Source organism: Sturnira hondurensis, unplaced genomic scaffold, assembly GCF_014824575.4.
Source record: "Sturnira hondurensis isolate 20B ecotype Veracruz unplaced genomic scaffold, ASM1482457v3 Scaffold0006496, whole genome shotgun sequence".
In the NCBI taxonomy this organism is placed as follows: domain Eukaryota; kingdom Metazoa; phylum Chordata; class Mammalia; order Chiroptera; family Phyllostomidae; genus Sturnira; species Sturnira hondurensis.
In genome coordinates this window covers 18,644,157-18,667,526 of record NW_028079127.1, presented here as the reverse complement: position 1 = coordinate 18,667,526, position 23,370 = coordinate 18,644,157, and the positions used below count along the sequence as shown (strand labels likewise).

The following is a 23,370-nucleotide window of genomic DNA, read 5'->3' as shown; positions in this document are numbered from 1 at the left end:
ACATCAGTGTATGGTTGCCTCTCGTGCATCCCCCCCTGGGAATTAGCCTGTAACCCAGGCAGGTGCCCTGACTGGGAACTGAACCATGATCCTTTTGTTTGCAGGCCAGCGCTCAATCCACTGAGCTACATCAGCCAGCTATATTCACAATTTTTTAAAAAATCAAATGTGAGGTTTCTCAAAGTTGTAGCAGTTATATTTTGTCAGAAATTGTCATCTATATTATACATAATTACTTAATCTGTTTTTCAAGTTCACCATTTATTTTTTACTTTTCCTTTTAAGTACTTATTTTGGGGGCCAACCCTAAAATGTGGTGTTGTGCTTACTTTAAAAAAGAGAGAGGGAGGACTTCCGCCAAGATGGAGGCGTAGGTGGAAACACAGTGCCTTCTCCCACAACCAAGTTTGAATACAACAAAGGCTTGGAAAACAAAGATGCAGCCAAAGAACAGAAAATTGAACTATACAGAAGTCCAACAACAACGAACCATTCTACCGGACCAGTAAGAGGGGCAGAGCCAACAGCAGAGCGGGGACAGGCAAGAAAGATCCCCCAACCCCAGGCACCCAGGCAGCTCCGCATCGGGCTGAACCAGTGAGGGCTCAGGGCGGTGGGCTGGCTTCAATCACACATTCGCATGCAGATAAACCAGCAGAGGAGTGAGCAGTGAGACGGACCACGCAGGCCCCAGTGGGCGAACCCAGTGGTGGGCTGACCAAGGTCCCACATTTGCTAGCAGTGGGACAGACCACACGGCCCACGGTGATGCTGGGAGGCAGCAGAGGGGGGTCCACCATTGCTTTCCTTTGGCCCCCGCCCCCACATACAGCATCACAACCCAGCCAATGAGTGGCCCTGCCCTGGTGAACACCTAGAGCTCTGCTCCTTATACGTAACAGGTATAAACAGTCCAAAACATGGCTCAAGAAGAACTCAAAGTCCCAGAGCCAATAACTCTAAGTGACCAGGAAATAGCCAACCTCTCAGATGCACAATTCAAAACACTGGTGATCAGGATGCTCACAGAACTGGTGGATTTTAGCCACAAATTAGAAGAACATATGAAGGCTAAACTGATTAAAATGAAGGGAAATGCACAGGAAACCAATAGTGATGGAAAGGAAACTGGGACTCAAATCAATGAAGTGGACCAGAAGGAAGAACGAAACATCCCACCAGAAAAGAATGAAGAAACAAGAATTCAAAAAAATGAGGACAGGCTTAGGAACCTCCAGGACATCTTTAAACGTTCCAACATCTGAATTATAGGGGTACTAGAAGGGGACAAAGAAAAAGCCACGAGTGGAACACTTATTTGAACAAATAATAAAGGAGAACTTCCCCAGTCTGGCAAAGGAAATAGACTTCCAGGAAATCCAGGAAGCACAGAGTCCCAAAGAAGTTGGACCCAAAAAGGAACATACCAAGGCACATCATAATTACATTAGCCAAGATGAAAATGAAGGAGAGAATCCTAGAAGCAGCAACAGATAAGGGGACAGTCACCTACAAAGGAGTTCCCATCAGACTGTCAGCGGATTTCTCAAAAGGGACCTTACAGGCAAAAAGGGGCTGGAAAGAAGTATTCCAAGTCATGAAATCCAAAGACCTACATCTAAGACTGCTCTATGCAGCAAAGCTTTCATTTAGAATGGAAGGGCAGATAAAGTGCTTCTCAGATAAGATCAAATTCAAGGAGTTCATCATCACCAAGCCCTTATTATATGAAATGTTAAAGGGACTTATCTAAGAAAAAGAAGATGAAAAATATGAACAGTGAAAGGACAGCAAACTCACAGTTATTAACAACCACACCTAAAACAAAAGCAAACTAAGTGGACAGCTAGATCAGGAGCGGACATGGAGATCACATAGAGGGTTAGTAACAGGGGAGTGGGAGGAGGAGAAGGGGGAGAAGATACAGAAAATAAGTAGCATAGATGGTAGGTAAAAAATAGATAGGGGGGAGGGCAAGAATAGTAGGGGAAATCTAGAATCTAAAGAACTTGAGACACATGGTCATAAACTAAAGGAGAGGAAGGAGGGTGTGCAGGGTGGAAGGGAATGAAGGGGGGGAATAGAACTGTAATGGTATAATCAATAAAATATATTTTTTAAAAAAAGCGAGAGGGATTTTATCAGCAATTTACTCTGTATGCAGAAAAAGGAATGATGGGTGACTACGGAATAAGCATACTAAAATGCTCAGTTTCAGTGGTGTGGCTCCAGCTATTCACTGTAAAATTCTTTCAATCATTCAACTTTGTTCTATGTTTTAAAATTTCATTGTCCAAATGTTGGGGAGGAAAAAGAAATGGTAATTAATATTCTTTATCCAGTATAAACTATCATGATCCTTGACAAGATGAAAAATAGCATTTTCAAGTTATAAAAAAAAGTAAAATTAAAGCTCTTACGAAAAGTAAGCTTGAAATGTTGAAATCACAGGTACACTCCAGTACAATGTTATGAGCAAGATCTATATTCAAGTTCAGGTAGCAAGAAGAAACTTCTGATTATTCTCCCATCTCACACAAAAATTCATTTTTTTAAAAGCCTATGCTCAAACCCACTGAGCCACACCAGCCAGGGCCAAAAATGCATCTTAACACAGTCCTCACCAGCTGTGAGTTCTCATCCCTGTAGTTGGCAGCAATGTCTTGATTTTCCATAGCCCCTCCTAACAGTCCAGTGGAGTATGTCCTCAATGGCTGATCAGCCTCTCGGGCCCATTTGAAAAGATTTTCAACAATTCCTTCCTAAAGGAAAGGAAATGAAATATTATCAATACAATTTATGGAAAAAAACATTTTCATAATTAAAGATATAAGCAAAAATTTCAGTCTTATGAAAAAAATTTTAATGAAGTATGTTAATGTTGGTCATAAAATGTAAAAATGTAAATAAAGAGAGTCTAATAGTATATGGTTTGGTTAAATAGCTGTGCATCTGTAAAATACAATCCTATTTGGCCATTAAAACTCAAGGTGGGGGAGGGAGGAAGGAAGAGAAAGAGAGAGAGAGAGAAACATCAATTTGTTGTTCCACTAATTATTCACTTACTGATTGATTTATTTGTATGTGCCTTGACCAAGCATCGAACCCACAACCTTGGCAGATCAAGACAACTCTCTAACCAACTGAGCTACTGGTCAGGGCCAACAATATTTTCTTTTAAACTTTGTGCCTTTTATATCTTTTTTAAAAAGATTGAATTTATTCATTTTTGGAGAGGGGAAGGGAAGGAAAAGGAGATAAACATCCATGTGTGAGAGAAACACGGATCAGCTGCCTGTTGCACGCCCCAACAGGGGCTCTGGCCCGCAACCCAGGTACGGGCCCTGACCGGGAACAGAACCAGCAACCTTCTGGTTTGTGGGACAATGCCCACCCCCCACTAAAGCCAGTCAGGAGCTCTTTCCTAGGGTCAAAGAACCATTCTCCTATATATTTCCAAACATACTGAGTTTTTTTTAAAAATCAACACTGAAAAATACACTTTAAAAGTTTTTGTTTTAAAATAATTAACATGGAAATATATTAAATATTACTTTTATTGTTCCTGCTTTCTAAACACTGTAAATAATACCAACTCCAACTACCCCCTTCCATCTACAAATTACTCGGAAATTCTGTCTCCCTCTTACCCTCCAGAACTGTTTACGTTGGTCAGTATTTCCAAATGTACAGAAGCGCTCTGAAGACAGTTTTCACTATTAACTGGTCTCTGTTACTGCTGTGGTGACGTCTGCTCTTTTCGATTATTTGCAGGAATCTTTTTCACTCTGGTTGCTTTTAAGATCCCACTGTCTTTGGTATTCTTCACTGGGCTTCCTAAATCTGTGTGGTGGTGTCTTTCATTTATTTGTAAAATCTTAGCCTCATCTCTCTGAATATTGCTTTTTCACTTACTATTCTAGTCTCTCCTGAACTAGTCTCTCATCTCCTGAAACTCCTTTTAGATACATTTTGAACTTTCTAATTCTAGTCTCCATATCTCAACTTTTTTCACATTTTTCAACTCTTATTTCTAGAAACCTCATTAATGGTTATCCTAATATATCTTTTAGTTTATTAATTCTCTTCTGCTGTGTCTAAACATCCCTCTAACTCATCAATTAAGTTTTTAAATTTAGTTACTCTAATTTGTATTTCCAGTAGTTTCTTGGTTTATTTTCCAAATGGGTATTTGTTTTCCCCATTGTCTTGAACTCATTTTTAGAGTTCTAATTCCTTAGTTTACATCCAATAATTTTTAACCATTTTTAAGTGTACAATTCAGTGAGAGTAAGTACATTCACAATGTGTAACCATCACATCTACTTCCAGAATGTCTTCATTATCTCAAACAGAAACTCTGTACCCCACTTTCAATAATGGAATTCAGCAAAAGCAGTGCCCAGAGGGAAATTTATGGCTGCAAATATACAGAATTAAAATGAAAGGCCCCAAATCAATAACCTAACTGTACACTTTCAGAAACTAAAAAATGAGTAAACAAAACCTAAACAGAAGACCAATAAGGAAACCGAGGAGCTGAGCAACACTATGAACCAATTAGATATTACAGAGCTAGAGAACACGCAACCCAACCACAGTGGAATACACATCCTTCCAAAGTGCACATGGAACATTTTTCCAAGATAGACCATATTAGTCCATAAAACAAGTGTTAATAAATTTTGAAAGACTAAACTCTTACAAAGAAACTTCTCCAAATACAATGGAATGAAATGGAAAATCAACAACCCAAGGAAAATTGGAAAATTCATATGTGGAAATTAAACAACACTCTTTCTCTCTCTTTTTAAATTAATCTGTCCTCGCCCTGGCTGGTGTAGCTCAGTGGACTGAGTGCGGGCCTGCGAACCACACAATGGAGGTTCGATTCCCAGTCAGGGCACATGCCTGGGTTGCAGGCCAGTTCCCAGCAGGGGACTCACAAGAGGCAACCATACATTGATGTTTCTCCCCTTCTGTCCTTTCCTTCCTCTCTAAAGATAAATAAATAATTTTTAATTAATTAATTAATTAATTAATCTATCCCGAGGACAGAAGGGGAGAGGGGAGAGAAACATCAATGTGAAAAAGAAACATCGATTGGTTGCCTCTCATATGCTCCCCAAATGGACACCGAACCCACAACCTACACATATGCTTTGACTTGGAATCAAACTAGAGACCTCTTTTGGTTTACAGGACAATGCTCCAACCAAGCCACACTGGCAAGAGCTGAACACCACTCTTAAAACCACCAATGGGTCAAAGAAGAAATCACAAGAGAAAATGGAAACTACCTCGAGATGAATGAAAACAAAAAACACAACATGATAACATCTATGGAATTCAGCAAAAGCAGTGCCCAGAGGGAAATTTATGGCTGCAAATATACAGAATTAAAATGAAAGGCCCCAAATCAATAACCTAACTGTACACTTTCAGAAACTAAAAAATGAGTAAACAAAACCCAAAGCTAGCAGAAATAAAGAAATAATAAAGGTTAGAGTTAAGATAAACAAAATAGTGAATAAGAAATGCAGAAAATTGCCCTGGCTGGTGTGGCTCAGTGGATTGCACACTGGCCTGCAGACCAGAGTCGCTGGTTCGATTCCCAGCCAGGGCACACGCCTGGGTTGCGGGCCAGGTCCCCAGTGGGGGCGCACAAGAGGCGACCACACCCTGACATTTCTTTCCCTTTTTCCCTCCATGCCCCTTGTCTATAAATTAACAAACAAACAAATAATTTTTAAAATGTAGACAATTAATGACACGAAAAGTTGTTTCTTTGAAAAGACCCATAAAATTGACAAACCTTTAATTAGACTAAGAAAAAAGAGAAAAGACAAATTACTAGAATCAAAAATGAAAGATGAGACATTATTACCAATTTTACAGAAATAAAAATAAACACGTATGGAATGACTTTAAAATACGTTTTACAGAAACATAAAATTTTTTGGTGTCCTGCAATGGTAGCTAATTGAAGATTTTAATATATAGCACTGCTAATTATAGCATCAAGTGCAATGTTATTCTCTGAAACACTTTATGAGGCACCCAAGCAGCAAATACTTATTAAAAGTTATTTTAAAATTTTTCTTACTGTCTTTTCAATATTTTCCATTTCTTTAACATATTTTACTATCGTCATAAGAGAAAACTCTAAATTATTGTAACAAAGACAAATCAGCATATCACCACTCAATTAAAAACTAAGATGACGACTTTTCTTTTCAGGAAGCACCTTTTCTTGAAAAACAACCGCAGTCTCCAGGCCTGGCATGATGTCCAGCAGAAGCCTGCAAGCTGCAGTGTTCAAGGGGGGCTCTCGGCTCGTCATCACATACGCATTCACCAGCTGTGAAGAAAAGAAGAAATACTTTCTGTGTAAAACTCAATCCTGTCAAATTACAAAAGCCGAATAAATCCTTCATATATTCTCAGTTTGCCTAAGTGGTATTAAAGAAGACTGTACCTAACAATTACTAATTAACCCTTAATTACTATGAACAGTTATGATCCTACTGAGCCATGACAACATCACATGCAGCTTTAAAGTCAAATCCCCCAACTCAGCAGCTGTAGAATTTGAAGTTCAAAGGGTTCACCCTTCCATGTTCATACACATTTTTTTTCAGAAAGACAAAGTGAGGAAAAACAAGCCCCCACCAGATTCTTGACAATAGTTATGAAAAACTGAGTTTTGTATGTCATATAAATAAATATGTTAATAAAACTTTTCCTTGGGTACTTATTAGATATTTACTGAATCTCTACTACTAAGTGGCATTGTATTCTGTGCTGGGTATGTAACAACAAATAAGACAGTCCCACTATCAAAGGGTTCATAATCCAACAAAGGTGACAGCTGGGAAAACAAATATTACAGGTGCAGGACGCTAGAGAAGCCTGCAGGAGGCCACACAGGAGGCTTTAAAGAGGAACGGATTCCAAGCCAGAACATACAGAGCAAGCAGAAGCAGCTAAGCAGCAGTGGGGAGGAGAAAGGTCCACAGAGCAAGAACTAAAAATTGAGAGAACAGCCCTGGCTGGTGTCCCTCAGTGGACTGAGTGCCAGCCTGCCAACAGAAAGGTCGCTGGTTTGAGTCCCAGTCAGGGCACATGCCCGGGTTATGGGCTGTGGGGGTGCAGGAGAGGCCACCAATGAATGTTTCTCTCACACATCAATGTTTCTCTCCCTCCCATCCCCTCTCTCTAGAAATGAGTAAGTAAAATCTTAAAAAATAAAAATTAAAAGAACAAAAGCCAGAGACAGACTGGTTATACATACCAACCTAAAAAATTTAAGATTTATCTTAAGGGCAACAGAATCACTAGTGGATTTTAAGCAAGAGAGTGGCATGATAACTTCTGGCATTTTAGAAAGACTTCTGGGCTCTGAAGTGAAGAATGGTTTGAGGCAGGACAAACAAGAGAAACCAGTTAAGAGGCTGTGAAGTAACCAAGTAAGAGATGGTAGTGGCCAAACCTTGGGCTGGCAACACAGGCAGCAAGAACTGGGAAGATTTGTGAAGGTTAAGGGGGAGGAACAATCAGACTTCTGACTGAGGGAGTCTGGAGGAATGAAGGGTAACTTCTAGCTGGCTAGACAAGGACACTATTACTGAGCTGGAGAACGAGAGACACAGACTGTGGAGCAAACAACGAGACACGTGGAATTCAAGGTGCCTGTAGGGGAGACCCAGATGGGAATGTCTAGAGAGCAGCTGGAAGTGATCTGAAGCTGAGAAGGTACACTGGTGATAGAGAAATAAACTGAAAATGATAATAACAGCTAATATTTACTGAGCCCTCATGAACCAGGTTCTGTGCTAAGCACTTTTCATGCTTAATTTTATTCAAGGACTACAAAAACATTTTTTTAAAGATTTTATTTATTTATCTTTAGAGGGGAAGGGAAGGAGAGAGGGAGAGAAATATCAATGTATGGTTGCCTCTCCTGTGTCCCCTGCTGGGAACTGGCCTGCAACCCAGGCATGTGCCCTGACTGGGAATCGAACCGAGATCCTCTGCTTCGCAGGCCCGCGGCTCAATCCACAGAGCTACACCAGCCAGGCCAAAAACATTTTAAGGTAGGAACTATCATCCTCCATCTTACAGATTAGAAAAATAAAATTTGGAGAGCTTCACTTACCTAAAGATCAAACTGTCAGCGAATAGTAGAGCTGCATTAAACTTAAAACATGGATTTCCCCCACCCCCACCAACCTGCCAAAGCTCATGCTCTCAAGCGTTAAGCCATTCTGCCTCCAAAAACAGCTACAAGCTATTGAACAATTACTGTATTTAGGAGATGTGAGTGAGGGGTGTGCGCGTGCACATGTGTATTCCCCCCTCCCCTCATTTACTTCTCGCTAGCACTGAGTTGGGAAGGCACCTTTCTCTCCCTCCATGGTCCCAATGCACACACCGCAACACCAGTGCCGACTTATGCTGCAGGCATCGATCTGATTTTTCTGTTGAGGAACCTAAGAGGACTCCTATATTCCCAAACTCAAAATCATCTTGCCCAAAGATGAGCACAGATGCCTTTGGCATCCTCAGCAATATTCAACTGAAGGAAGTACACACCTTGAGAAAATAACTTGGACTTTGGTAAGAAATAAGTCCATGATTACTCTTATTTCACTGAACCAATACCAAACTAAAAAAATCTACCCACTCTATTTCTACCCTTGTCAAGGCCTCAGAAGAAAGCAAACTATTTACAAAAAACAATCAGGTATAGCATCTGCCGATGATAATCTGGAGAAAAGTAAGAAGCAAACCTACTGCATTCATGAAATCATCATTCTTGAAGAGTATTCTCAGCAGGTGGCCCAGCATACACTCTGGATCGGCTCGACCTACCAAAGAGAAGGGGGGACAAACAACAGAATGAGTAAGTCATGCAACTTAGACCTCTATGCCAGCACCCAGGCTGTTACAAATACTACTAAAATACCACTAAAACACCAGCAAACAGAAATAGAAACAAAGATGATATTCTTTGGAAAATTAAGATTTCTTAGAAACATTCTTTAAAATTAGAAGTGACAGTATAACCACCTTTTGCGACACTGCTCTCTCACCTTCCTATCTCCCAGGACACTGCCTGTACAGAAATGCTGAATTAAATAAATGAGCACTGCACCCAGACCAGCATGGTAAAATGTATACGATGTCTCCAAATGTATACAAAAGAATCAGAAAGGAACCTAAAGCGAAGAAAATCCCTGACTTCCCAGCCTCAGAAAGGTAGGAAGCACAGCTTTTTCTGATGGGTGGCTTAGAAAAGACAGACTCCTAGCCCTGGCTGGTGTAGCTCAGTGGATTGAGCACGGGCCTTCGAACCACGCGATCGAGGTTCGATTCCCAGTCAGGGCACAGGCCTGGGTTGCAGGCCAGTTCCCAGCAGGGAACCCACGAGAGGCAACCATATATTGATATTTCTCTCCCTCTCTCCTTCCCTTCCTTTCTAAGGATAAATTAAAAAAAAAAAGACAGACTCCAAGTTCAATCTCCCTTGCAACTACAGTACCAGCAGCAGCAGCAGCAGCAGACTCACCCTGACGCCTGGGGTGAGTAGGGGGGAGGGGACCTCACTAAGTAACCACCGACCCTAAAGACACAGTAATCTGGGTGTTAATTTCCAAGCTAATTTCCAGAGAAAGAGAAGAGACCAGGGACCTAGGATCTACTTAGCACACAGCCTAAAGGTAAAAGAATAAGTTAATAGTTGAGAGAATTATTGGCTTGTTTTTAAAACAGATATGTATTTTATTTAATTTTCATTTCAAAACAGAGTGGAAAATTTAGTCAAAGGATAAAGGAAGGATATAAGCTGCTGATACGAAGTTTTTCTCAACCTGTAATTAGTATCCCTAAGTAATTCATAAAAAAAAAGTCAGAGAACAGTATCATAAAAACAAATAAGGACCTAAGATTACCAACTTTCTATGTTTAGAAATAATGAAACGAAGGCCTTTATATTTATTAACATAAACAATGACTAATGACAATTACTGCTTACATAAGAGGTTGGGAGGAAAAAAATAGTCTTTAAATTTCTCCTAAAAAAAGGCACACCTTCTGTCTCTTTCTTCTCCCTCTTTACCATCTCACCCTTTCTAAGGCAATGTCCCTGAGCATGATCATCTCTCTCAGTTCTTTTCATAATGCCATACATTAACTAAAATTCTTATTTCACATTCACTGCCATACTTCTTTATGCTCTGATTGCCTTACTGAAAAATGTGGGTTAGCTCTGGCTGGTGTGGCTCAGTGGGTTGAGTGCTGGCCTGTGAACTGAAAGGTTGCTGACTCAATTGCCAGTCAGGGCACATGCCTGGGTTGTGAGGTCCCCAGTGGGGGGCATGTGAGAGGCAACCAACTGATGTATACCTATCGCATGTCGATGTTTCTCTGATGTTTGAGAAAGTTACATGCAGGGTGAGCCCGGACACAACTTAAGCTTTGCCCACTGGTAACCCACCGTGCAGAGAACATGCGCAGGCAGTCTCAAGTCCCATACAGTTTGGTATTATAGCAAATCCCATGCCAAAGCAGGCTGGGTTGCCATGACTCTAATTAAATCAGCTCAAAATAAAACCAGGTTAACGTGAATGGCATACTTCAGCTGCCGAGACACTAAAGTAAACATCAAGAAGCCTGTGTGTACATCAGCACCATAACTAAAAGCAAGACACTGAACACACTCTGAACTGCATTTCCCCAGTAAGAGAAGAGTCATCACTGTTAGAGAGATGAAGGCATAGCACCTTTCAGTGTGAGAGTCAGAAGAGAAAAAATTTTTCTTTTCAAGTCTTTGTAATCATACCAAATGAGTCAATAAGATCATACCTATATAATTTAGATCCTTTAAGTTAATTATGTTCTATTTGATCTGTAAGTATTACAAATTATTTCAGTTTTTCCAGAAATATATTTTTCCTCACTGCTCCCTTCTTGAACAATATTTTAACAAATATTACGTCTTAAAACTTAAAACTAGCATATAATATGTTATTTCAATTGAGAAATACTTTCTATTAAGGACTTTTATAAGAAAATCAGAATTTTAGGCTTCAGAGAACACAGGTCTCACCAGGATGTCGATCATCAAATGGGTCTGGATCCCCCTTACGATATTCTTCGGTTTCTTTTTCAATCAATTCAGACATCCTAGCACAAAGGGAAGACAGGTTGTCAACTCAAGACAAGCATACCAAAACATGTGCCACCACTTATAATAGTGCATTCAATAATCAACGTGCAAAATAGAAGCAAAAAGTAGGAAAAGGGTATTTTCCTGATAAACAGAAACCAAAACCACCACCTCATAAAACAATTTCTACTCCCAAAATCATTCTTCTCTCCCCTTCACTGTCTCAAAAAATAGCACCACCACCCCCTCAGAAGCCAAAACCTAGGAGTCATTACTAAAACCTTCCTTTTCTTCCCATCCCCCACAACAATTCTCGTTAGTTCTACCTACAAAGTATCTCTTGACTTCAACCATTTCTCTAAATCCTGACCATTTCCTATCCTTGTCCAGACCACCATCAACTGTCTAAACTACCTGCAATAGCCTTTTCTCTGGTCTCCTTGCTTTTTTGCTTCCATGCTTGACCCAGCTTTCAATGACTTACCACAGTAACTGAATTAAACCCAAGGACTACGATGGCTTACAATAATCCAGACTCTGCCTGCATCTCTGACCACTGCCACTGCTCCCACCCCCTTTCACTGAGCTTCACTGCATGGCCTTCTCTGCTCTTAGAGTCCAGGTTCATTTCTGCCTCAGGTCCTTTCTCTGTGGCAAGGTTACCTCAGCCCACAATGTTCTTCCACCACGTAAGCTTCCACCCTGGCTCCCAAGCAGCCCCACACTTTCCTCTTTCTCACCATGGAGTTTTGCCTATTCCAGAATGGAATCCATATACTCTTTCTACATGTGACTATTTTCACTCAGCGTATTTTGAGTCACCCATGTTGTTCCATCTATCAATAGTCCCTTTTATGCATGCATTCTTTCTCGAACAAGAAAAATTACCTTTAGACTAGCCTAAGCAAGACTGAGATTTTAATCTATTAGAATGACGATGAAATACAAGGCTATCCCACCCTCCAATATTTAGCACAGTCTGTCCTAACTCAAACTCTCCTATATGCTTTCTTTCCACAAAACTGCACCTTCCTGGTCTTAAAAGTTAAACACCCTGCAAAAATTCTTACCAACTCTAGTATATTTTCCCCCATCAAGCCTCAGAATTATTTCCATTTTTTCTAACTTTCCCTCTAAATTCTGAAAATTATCTTGGCCACAAAGGGCAATTACACAAAACACATGTAAACTTATATAAGTTCTGTTAGTATCTCCAGTTGAAACTAAACAATATAGCACAGCAAAACTTTAAAGCCTGGATTCTGGAGCCAGATGGCCAGGGTTCAAATCTTCCACTAACTGTGTGTTAAGTTACGTACTTAGCCTGTCTGTGCCTCACCTGTAAAATGATGGTTAATAGTACCTACTCTCTCGGGTTTAGGTTAACATATGCACTCTGCCTGGAACAAAGCCAGACAAGTGAGAGCTACTTAGGTGTCATTACTATAAAAACTGAGAATCAAAAACAAACAGAAAAACAATTTAAGGTAGATATTGACTGGGATAAGGCAGGAAGGAGCCTTTTGGAGGTTCTACACAAGTTCTATAATTTGATCTGGGTGATGGTTTTACAAGTAAAAAAACCCATCAAACAGCCCTGACTGGAGTGGCTCAGTTGGTTGGACACTGTCCTGCAACCTGAAAGGTTGCCAGTCCAATTGCTGGTCAGGGCAAATGTCTGGGTTGCAGGTTCGGTCTCCAGTTGGGGTACAAGAGGCAACGACTGATGTTTCTTTCCCTCTCTCTCTCCCTTCCTTTCCCTCTCTCCAAAAATGAATAAATAAAATATTTTTTAAAAATTCATCAAGCAGAGTTCTTTACTGTATATAAATATTTCAATAATGTTAAAAAGAAAAACACCAAGAACCTGGATTAAGCTTACATGGCTTGGCCCAATGCTCATCCCTTTGCACAGAATCAAGTCAAAGGACCGATATAATAAATAGCATATATAATAAAAATCAATTAAAGTCATAAACAGTTATATGGATTTTTAGAAAAACTGCCCAAAATCATTTAAAAAATAGTGATCAATAAGAGCAGGTAGGCCTGAAATTCACTTGATTCTCATGGAATCTACCAAATACCCAAACCTGCAGCCAGTTGAGGAAGGGCAGAAAATCAAAAAGGCACTTTAGGAAATACCCAGCACAGCAACAGGCCCACAGTTTGGAGGCTGACAGAAATGCCCCTACCCAAAATAAACTGTACTCTGGTTCATCCTCCTGTCCCTTAAATTCCCCTCTCACCTTGAAGATCTTTTTAGGACCTTGCTCCGTATAAGTTTATTTTCCATTCCTGCCTTCTATTCACCCTCCGCTCCAGCAGGGCCCATTTCCTCACTGCCACAGAAACGTGCCCCAGTCCCTTCTCTCAACACCTTTTCGGGCACATTTTTTGCATTTTATAGAAAATCTGTCTCCCTGCTTTTCATCAAGCTGTGCTCTACTGTCTTTCAAATCTATGTTCCAAGGAAACCTGACTTTATCTTGTATTGGAAAGCCCACTGGAACTGGAGTTAAAACTCAGGATTCTAACCTCAGATTTCCACTATCTGGCTATACAGTCTTTTGCAAGTAGATCTGAGGATAGCTTTCTTGTAACAATGTAACTCTCAGTGACATTTTTAGTAACAAATAAGGAAGCTGAGATTCAGAGAATTGTCTCAGATAGTTCTAACCTACAAAAGGTGCTCAAATATTTGCTGAGTGAATAAAAGAAGCTGACTCATTAAAGTTATTTCCATTCTCATAACCTCTACAGTATTTATGAACCATACTGCCAGATTTAACAGTTCATTATATATTACTTTGTACTATTCTGCATTGTTTCTTATTCATTAGTTGCTTCTCAGAAAGCTCCTTGAAAACAGTGCCCTCTATTTTAGGTCCACTGCTGAATAACTTAGCATAGTGTCAAAGATGATGGTCATATATAGTAAATGTGAAATATCCTTGAAAATAAAACATTTGAGCCTTTTCAGCACACATTTGAGAAATATTTTTTGAGCAATTATGTGAATCTTCCGCTAACATGATCCCCACTTAGATGCCTCCTTTCCCAGTTACATCAATAATCCACATGCTAACTGCACAGTACTTAGATTCTTTAATTCACTGTGGCTGCACTTCAAGTACCTTGTGATTAGTTCTTAATCTCCAATGCCTCTACAAATTAAAACCCACATTTCACCAGTCAACAACTGTGTCCTTAAAAAAAGAAAGAACTATTTTCACATGTTCCCCATGTACCAAGAGCAGTTATGGACAAAAGCATTTATCCCTGTTTAAATTTTCATAAAATCATTCTTCTTTATACCTAAAGAATAGACCGTTGTATAAACAAAAAACTCTTTTCACTACTATGATACCAAAAATTAAATATCAAAGATTCCCATGTTCAAGTGACCTCCTGTCTAGAAACAAAAACAAACATAACCATCCTCCTCCTAGCCTTTAGTTTTCATTTTCTCCTCCTTAATATAGTCATTCAATAAAATTTTGTCCCACACAGTTTACTGGACAATGGACAAATCATTGTCTGAGGAGATACCAATAAAAAGGTATAGCACCTATCTTCAAAAAGCTTACAATTTAGTAAGAAGACAAATGTAAAAAGATAGTACAGCCCTGGCTGGTATAGCTCAGTGGATTGAGCACGGGCCTGCGACTCAGACGATCGCGGTTCGATTCTCAGTCAGGGCACATGCCTGGGTTGCAGGCCAGTTCCCTGCAGGCCAACTCCCAGCAGGGGACGCACAAAAGGCAACCATACATTGATGTTTCTCTCCCTCTCTCCTCCCCTTCCCCTCTAAAGATAAATAAATAAAATCTTAAAAAAAAAAAAAAAGATAGTACAATGTGGCCACAGATAAAATGGGAAGAAATTATCATGTGTGTATGTGTGCGTGTATATAAATAATAAGAGTATTAAAAACACAATTCTTTAAAGGAATGCCAACCTATGTAAGGACATCAAAGTCAAAGGAGGTTTTAAACTGTCCCTGAAAGAACTAGAGCTTGCCAGGTAACACACCATGGAAAGGCATCTCAGGCCAAAGAAACAGGAGACACAGACAAGGCACAGACATCAGAAAGCGTGGCACTGTTCCTCACTGAAGGACCAATGCTATGACGCAGAAAAGGGAGTGGGTGGCAAATCATAAGTGGTCTCATAGGCCACTCTAAAAAGTTTACATTTTATTTCACAGGAAAAAGGGAGCCAGGGAAGAATCCAGAGTAAAGGTATGTCAGGTTTTTGTGTATGGAAAGACGAATCTTCCAGCAAAGGGGGCGATGTGTGTGAAGAGGGCAAACTGGAGACAAGAGGCAATGCACACTGCCTAACAGGCCAGTCAAGAACCAATCGACGCCTCGCAAAGGAAGCAGTAGTGGGGCTAGGACAGAGGAAGACGTAGACTCCTCAGGGCTTGGCGAGGAGTCTAAACTCACTAAACTCTCCTACCTCTACTAAACTGCGCAGGTGGAGGAACACGCTAAGGAGGGTGGTTTTCAGTGTTCTAGTTCAAAATCATTTACACCAAGGCCGGGAACCAGCTGTGAGTAAGGGAAGAGGCAGGACGAAGACAAGAAGCTCCATTATGGGCGTGGTATGTTTTAATACAATATACAATAGCCAGGTACAAATGTGTGAAACGAACGGCTGAGAAACGAACCTGAAATTTTTGAAAAGAGGGGTGTGAAGGAGAAATAGAGATTTGAAAGTTAACAAAAAAATAATGTTTTAAATCATGGACAGAGATGAAACTATCTAAGTAGATTACTTAGGGTGAAGGCAGGAGAGAACCACAAACAAAGCCTTAGACTCAAAGCACTGGCAAAAGAACCTACAAAGGAGAATGAGGACAAAGGGCCTAAGAGGAAAGATAAGAAATTTAAAGACCTTTAAGAAGTAAGGAGATAAAGACGAGTTCTAAAAGGAGAAAAATGGATTTAGAATTCACAGTGAAGATGAAAAATTCCTGTACTGTTCTCGAAGGTTTCCTTCTTTAGAAAGTAATTTAGCCCTCACTGGTGTGGCTCAGTGGGTTGGGTGTCTGCAAACCAAAAGGTCACCTGTTCAATTCCCTGTCAGGACGCATGCCTAGGTGGCGGGCCAGGTCCATGGTCAGGGGCCTACAAAAGGCAACCAATTGTCGTTTCTCTCGTACATCAATGTTTCCCTCCCTTTTCCTCCACCTTTCTCCCTGTCTCTAAAAGTAAATAAAATCTTTAAAAACAAAAAGAGTCGTTTTTAAAAAAACCTAACTGTTCATACCTGGTAAGGATCGGTACCATGTCCTGCCCACTGCCATGCTCCTTCTCCCACTGCTCCAGCAGCGTAGTGAGCTCAGCTTTGGAGTCCACATGCACCGCTACTGTCGTCATGGCTTGGCCTAAGGAAGCAAAGAACGGTAAGTGACAATAAAAGAGAAAAACCTGACATACCTCCTACAAAAAGATAAGTGAGGGGAAAGAAAAGGGATAAATGGGTATAGGAAATAATTAAAAGCAAGACTAAAATTTCTCCCTTGGACCCTGGAGATAGTCTTTATTTGCAGCACAGTGAGAAGCCCAGGACTGGGAACCCAGCAAGTCCTGTCATCTCTCTCAACCTCAGTTGACAGATGAGGAAGCAGACTGAAATCACAGTTCTTAAACTTACTAGGCTCAGAAAACCCCTTTGAGAATCAGACAAAAGCTATGGTCCCTTTCACCTCGCAAAAGTGCATATAACCCTACATACTACATATAAAATAATGCCAGGTCTAGATCACTGAGCTCCAAAACTTTCAGGATACATTTTTAAAAAACACACAATGTGGCAAAAGCAACTTCCCAAAATATTTTGCCCTTTTCTGTTTGTTTGTTTGTTTGTTTGTTTTTATCCTCACCCAAGAACATTTTTTCATTGCTTTTTAAAGAGAAAGGGAGAGAGCCCTGGCTGGTGTAGCTCAGTGGATTGAGCACGGGCCTGCGAACCAGAGGATCGTGGTTCGATTCCCAGTCAGGGCACATACCTAGGTTGCAGGCCAGTTCCCGGCAGGGGACACACGATACATTGTGTCTCCTCAGCAGAGGCAACCATACATTGATATTTCTCTCCCTCTCTCCTTCCCTTCCCCTCTAAAGATAAATAAATAAAATATTTTTTAAAAAATGTTTCTTTTTAAAAAGAGAGAGAGAGAAAGGGAGAGAAACATAGGTGCAAGAGAGTACTATCAACCAGTTGCCTCTAGTACGTGCCCAGACCAGGGACCAAACCCACAACCTACGTATATGCCTTGACCAGGAATTGAACCTGCAAATTTTCAGCTGCATGATGACACTCCAACCAACTGAACGACAATGGCCAGGGCTATTCTGCTCTTTCATGTAAGTCTTTGGGCTAAAGTTCAGTGAAAGATAAACACTTTCCAGGTTAAGTCTTGAGAAAGTGAAAGTTGGGAAGGAGTATTATAGGCCTATTTGCCCTTCAGGCTTCCTAACTCTCTCACAGCTGACTTTCTGGGAGGAAGAGTTGCTGGGTTTATGGTCAGTCCGGGGGGGGGGGGGGGGGGCCCNGGGGGGGGGCACAAGGACAAGGAGCTGAGACAGGCTTTGGAGGAACTGCATGATACATATATACACTGGGAAGAGAGGTTTATAAGAAGCTCCAAAAGGAATAAATGAGACTCAAAGGTTTAAATGGTTTATAAGTCAACTTAGTTGCCAAAGTAGCTTTAGAATCAAAACGTCAGATCCTGCCACCAAAAATGTTATTTTCACTGAAACAGCAACCATTCCAATAAGTTTCACACCACAAAGGGATTGCGTTTCTGGTGTGAAAAGGGATCACACAAGGTGCTCTAGGACTGTTCACTCTTCTGTAGATACCTACGGTAAAATATTTGCATTTTAATGAAGCAGAAGCAATTCTAGTCGTAGTGAATCATATCACCTGGCTTACTTGTAACTCCAAAAGAGAACAAACAGTTCCCAAAACAAAAATGATTAAAATTAAATCAAAAGGTTTCTTTTCTGAAGAAATGAATCTACATTTTCTGACTTTCTAACCAAAGTTACAAAAAAATTGCTGCAGATAGAACTGACTATTATGGACTTCTGACCCTAAGAACCCCCAGGCTGCATTTTTGACTGTGACTATTAATTATACATTCATTTCTTAAATAACATTCTTACTTGGAATAACTTTAGATTTATAAAAAAATTATGGCCCTGGCTGGTGTAGCTCAATAGACTGAGCGCGGGCCTGCAAACCAGACTATCGCGGTTCGATTCCCAGTCAGGGCACATGCTTGGGTTGCAGGCCAGTTTCTGGCCAGGGGCCAATTCTCTGCAGGGGATGCACGAGAAGCAACCATACATTGATGTTTCCTTCCTCTCTCCTTCCCTTCCCCTCTAAAGATAAATAAATAAAATATTTTTAAAAAATTATGAAGATTGTAAAATTCCCATATACCCTTCACCCAGTTCATTTCCCCATAATGTTAGCATCTATTTTGTGACAGTACAGTGTCAAAATTAAGAAACCCAACATTAGTAAATTATTAACTAAACTCCAGACTTGATTCAGATTTCATCAGTTTTCCCATTCATGTCCCTTTTCTGTTCCAAGACCTCATCTAGGATACATTGCATTTAGTTGTCATTTCTCTAGTGTCCACTGGTCAATGACAGTTTTTGAATCTTTCCTTGTTTTTCATGACCTCAACAATCTTGAGAAGTACTAGCCAGGTAGGTTGGGTGGAGCAATAATTTAACCAAACATTTACAGAAATTGACATCAATCCTCAAATTCTCCCCAAAAAATAGAATAGGAGCCAGCATTTTTTCCTAATTTATTCTACAAACACCATCACCCGCATACCAAAGCCAGATAAAACATCACAAGAAAACTAAAGACCAATTTACTTTATGAATATAGGTGTAAACATTCTCAACACATACTAGCAAATTGAATATAGCAGCATATAAAGAGGATTATATAGCATAACAAAACCAAGTGGTATTTTTTCCAGAAATGCAAGGATGGTTCAACACATGAAAATCAATTATATAACACACATACATTAACAGAATGAAGAAGGGGATAAAAGCATGACCATCTGATTCACTGATAGAGAAAAAGGAGATCACAAAATCCAAAACCCTTTTATATAAAAACAGTAAACTGGGAACAGAAGAGAACTTCATCAACATGGTAACAGGCATTTTAAAATAACCCACAGCTAGCATTATACTCAATGCCAAAAGACTGAAAGCTTTCCCTCTAAAATCAGAAACAAGACAAAGATGCCCACTTTCACCACTTATATAAAACACTGTACTGAGCCCTGGCTGCTGTAGCTCAGTGAACTGAGCACGGACCTGTGAAGCAAAGGGTCACCAGTTTGATTCCCAGTCAGGGCACATGCCTGGGTTGCAGGCCAGGTCCCCAGTAGGGGACACGTAAGAGGCAACCACACACTGACGTTTCTCTCCCACTCTTTCTCCTTCCCTTCCCCTCTCTCTAAAAAATAAATAAGTAAAATACTAAAAAATAAATAAATAAATAAATAGAACACTATACTGAAGTCTAGCCAGAGCAATTAGTCAAGAAAAAGAAATAAAGGCATCCAAGTTAGAAAGGAAAAAGTAAAGTTGTCTTTACTCACAAAATGACATGATCCTATATATAGGAAATCCTAAGGAATCCACACACACACACAAAAAAAACCTCTCTTAAAGTTAATAAGTTAGCAAAGCAAAGCAACAGAATAGAAGATCTACACTAGCAATGAACAATCCAAATATGGATTAAGAAAATTAAGAAATTAATTTTGAAATTAAGAAAACAAATTTCATTTACAATAGCACCAAAAAGAGTAAAATATTAAGAAAAATTTTAACCCAAAAAGACCCAAGACATATACTAAGAACTACAAAGCACTCTTGAAATAAATTAGAGAGAATTAGAGAGGACCTAAATAAATGGAAAGACATCCTATGTCCATGGACTAAAAGACTTAACATTGTTGACATAACAATACACTCCGAAGTGGTCAACAGTCCCCGCAATCCCTATCAAAAGCCTGAAGACCTTTCTTGTAAAAATGGAAACTTCCATCCAAAAATTCATATACAATTGCAAGGGACCCTAAGTAACCAATAATCTTGAAAAAGAAGTTGGAGAATTCACATTTGATTTCAAAACTTGCTACAAAGCTACAGTAATCAAGACTGTGGTATTTGCCCCAGCTGGTGTGGCTCAGTGGATTGAGTGCCAGCCTGCAAACAGAAAGGTCACTGTTTCAATTCCCAGTCAGGGCACACGCCTGGGTTGTAGGCCAGGTCCCCACTTACGGTCATGTGAAAGGCAACCAATGGCTGTATCTCTCACACATCGATGTTTCTCTCCCTCTCTTTCTCCTTCCTGTCCCCTCTCTCTAAAAAGTAAGTAAATAAAACCTTTTTAAAAAAAGTTACAAGACAGCCCATGAAATGGAAAGAATATTTGTAAATGATATATTTGATAAGGATCTACAATTCAACAACAACAACAAAAAAACCTGATTCAAAAGATCACATACTGTATGATTCCATTTATAGGAAACATCCAGAATAGGTAAAACCATATAGAGAAAGTTGCCTACTGGTTGCCAGAGGTCTGGGGGAGGAGGAAATAGGAAATGACTCCTTAATGGGTATGGGGTCCCCCTTTGGGGTGATGAAAATGTCTTGAAACTAAAAGAGGTGATGGCTGCACAACGCTGTTAGTATACCAAGTGCCACTGAATCACAAACACTTTAAAATAGGAAAAGTTAATTTATGGTATGTGAATTTTACAATGTTTTTAATTTTTAAAAAGTTCTACAAGGGAACGCCTTTTGGAAAATTTAAGCAATCAGAAAATGGAACACATAAAGAAAATACTACTTCTGATCAAGGTCAACTCAGGGACATTAAAATACTAAAACTTCAGCGTTCCATTTAAACATATACTTCTGGTACCATTTTCAAAAGTTCTGATTAGTTATCCCTGAGAATAGTCATAACTTTGGGAACAATTACCTGCCTAAAGTTATAGTAATTATATAACTTACTAAAGTTGTAGGATCAATGATAAATCATTTTACTATCAATGAAAGACTATTAATACAAAATGTATTATACACATCTTGTTATGCACAAGACAGTAAAGGTACATTACTCAACTCACCACAGTTTTTGTTTTATTTTCTTTCTTGTTTTCTCTTATTTTTATTCTCAACTCACCATGTTTTAAAGTGAATTCTTTAGGTGGTATGCAGAATTTAATGCCTGTCCAATAGTAACACAATAGTTACCAACTGGTGAATATTAGCACGGAGCAGATATTTTGCTAAGTAATTCATTTACCACTTTTCTGAATTTTCGCAACCATCCTTCCCTTTTCTACAGATTAGGAAATGGGCTCAGAAAGGTCCCCAAGACTAGCCAACTGTTACTTGGTAGAAAAAGATTTTAAGCATTCATATCCCAATCTACAGACATACCTGCAAGATCTTGAGCAAGTTATTTAACTTCTCCAAATCCCAATTTCCTCATCTATGAAACGGAAATGAATGCTGTGAGGGTTAAATAATAATACTGTCCCTATAAGGGAATAATGTAAAGCCCCACAAAAAATATGTAGAATGTCTTCATCCTTAAAAGATGGCTGTAAGTTGGTCCCAAGGCTGTGGGTTATTGTTAAGCTGATTAAAAGATGGCTGTAAAAGTATTTAGGGGTGATACTGTCTGTAACTTATTTTCAATTAGTTCCACAAAGTATACATACACCATACCCATATAGAGAGAAAATATGGCAAAATATTAACAACTGTTGAATCTGGATGGATAAACAAGTGCTCACACTTTACTGTCCTTTCAACTTTTTAATGTTTGAAATTTTTCATAATAAAAAGTTGGAAAAAATTAAGAAGTATTTCCTTCCCTAATGTGGACTGCTGAGAAAAGCAAAGGGTGTGTGCATCCCCCAAATAAAATATCCCTGGAAGAATACACAAAGAACAGAGAAGAGCTACTACTTTTGTGGCAGGTAACTGACTCTAATGGATAAAGGTAAAAGAAAGATTTTTTCATCATACATTACTACCCTAGTTTTACCATTTTCAATTATTTTGTAATTTTTAAATTGAACCATAAAACCTGTCCTCTTCTAAAACACAATACTGAATGGCCTATTCGGCAGAATTGTCGCAAAGCCTAAAATAAAATCCATGTTAAGGAAAGATCCCACATGGTTACAAACCTGAAACAATGTTTGAAAGCATTCTTCCTTATTTAAAAACAAAACAAAAACTGGGGGAAATAATCCACATTTGGAGCTTCACGTAAAATTTACCTAATAACTAGTATGAAATGTACAATCATGTATAGCAACTTTGTATTACTGTCCATGGCCATCTCATTTACAAAAACAGCATAAGAAAATTAGTAATAAACCCGCTTTAGCTCCTGGCTAGGTGACTCAGTTGGTTAGAATGCGTCTGATGAGACAGGGTTGCAGGTTCGTCTCGGGTCAGGTCAGGTACAAGAATCGACCAATGCACGCATACATAATTGGAACAACAAATCAAATCGATGCTTTCTTTCTCTTCCCCTCCCACCTCCCTAACAGCAGTAATTAAAAAAAAATAAAAAAGCTTCAATCACTCCAAGGTAAGCTAATATGTGGTTCATTTCACCAGATTCCTTCTCTACTAATCAACTGTACATAAGATAAAACAGTAAAACACTGTGCTCAACAACTATTCAAGATATTTTGAGCTTAAAGTTATTATTTCCTATATATTCTCCAAATTCTACTAGCTACTTTTAAAAAATGCTTATTGAATTTGTTGGGGTGACAGTGGTTAATAAAATTTTATAGGTTTCAGATCTACAGTTCTATGACACATAATCCGTATGTTGTACTGTGTTCACCACCCCAAGTCAAGCTCTTTTTGCTCCTTAACATCCAAAAACACATCACCACCCAAAAACGGGTAACTGCTGTAGATAAAACCCAAACCTTGACATCATCGAGTAGAAAAACACCACCTCCACTCCTAAGGAGTCTAAACATACAAGCTTATATAAACCTCAAAGGTAAACTCCAGTAGAGCTTATATAAGCCTTAAACATAAACTCCAGTAAACTGGAAAAAGAAAATTACAGGTCGACAATGTCAATGA

At 39.4% G+C, this 23,370-nt stretch overlaps 1 protein-coding gene across 4 annotated transcripts in view; it reads right to left on the bottom strand.

Annotated features, from left to right (window-relative positions):
• The window catches only part of DCAF1 (DDB1 and CUL4 associated factor 1), a 59,132-nt gene that overhangs the window by 34,599 nt on the left and 1,163 nt on the right, over positions 1-23,370 (bottom strand). For 3 of the 4 annotated variants that reach the window (XM_037049610.1, XM_037049614.1, XM_037049612.1), the window contains exons 2-6: positions 16,448-16,565; positions 11,111-11,187; positions 8,797-8,870; positions 6,248-6,361; positions 2,625-2,762 (exon numbers count right to left, since the gene is read on the bottom strand). In XM_037049610.1, coding sequence (XP_036905505.1) covers positions 2,625-2,762; positions 6,248-6,361; positions 8,797-8,870; positions 11,111-11,187; positions 16,448-16,557 — 513 coding nt within the window. In that variant the 5' untranslated portion in view covers positions 16,558-16,565. Of the gene's footprint in view, positions 1-2,624; positions 2,763-6,247; positions 6,362-8,796; positions 8,871-11,110; positions 11,188-16,447; positions 16,566-17,983; positions 18,046-23,370 lie in introns of all 4 variants that reach the window. The other variant, XM_037049611.1, reaches the window with a different exon arrangement.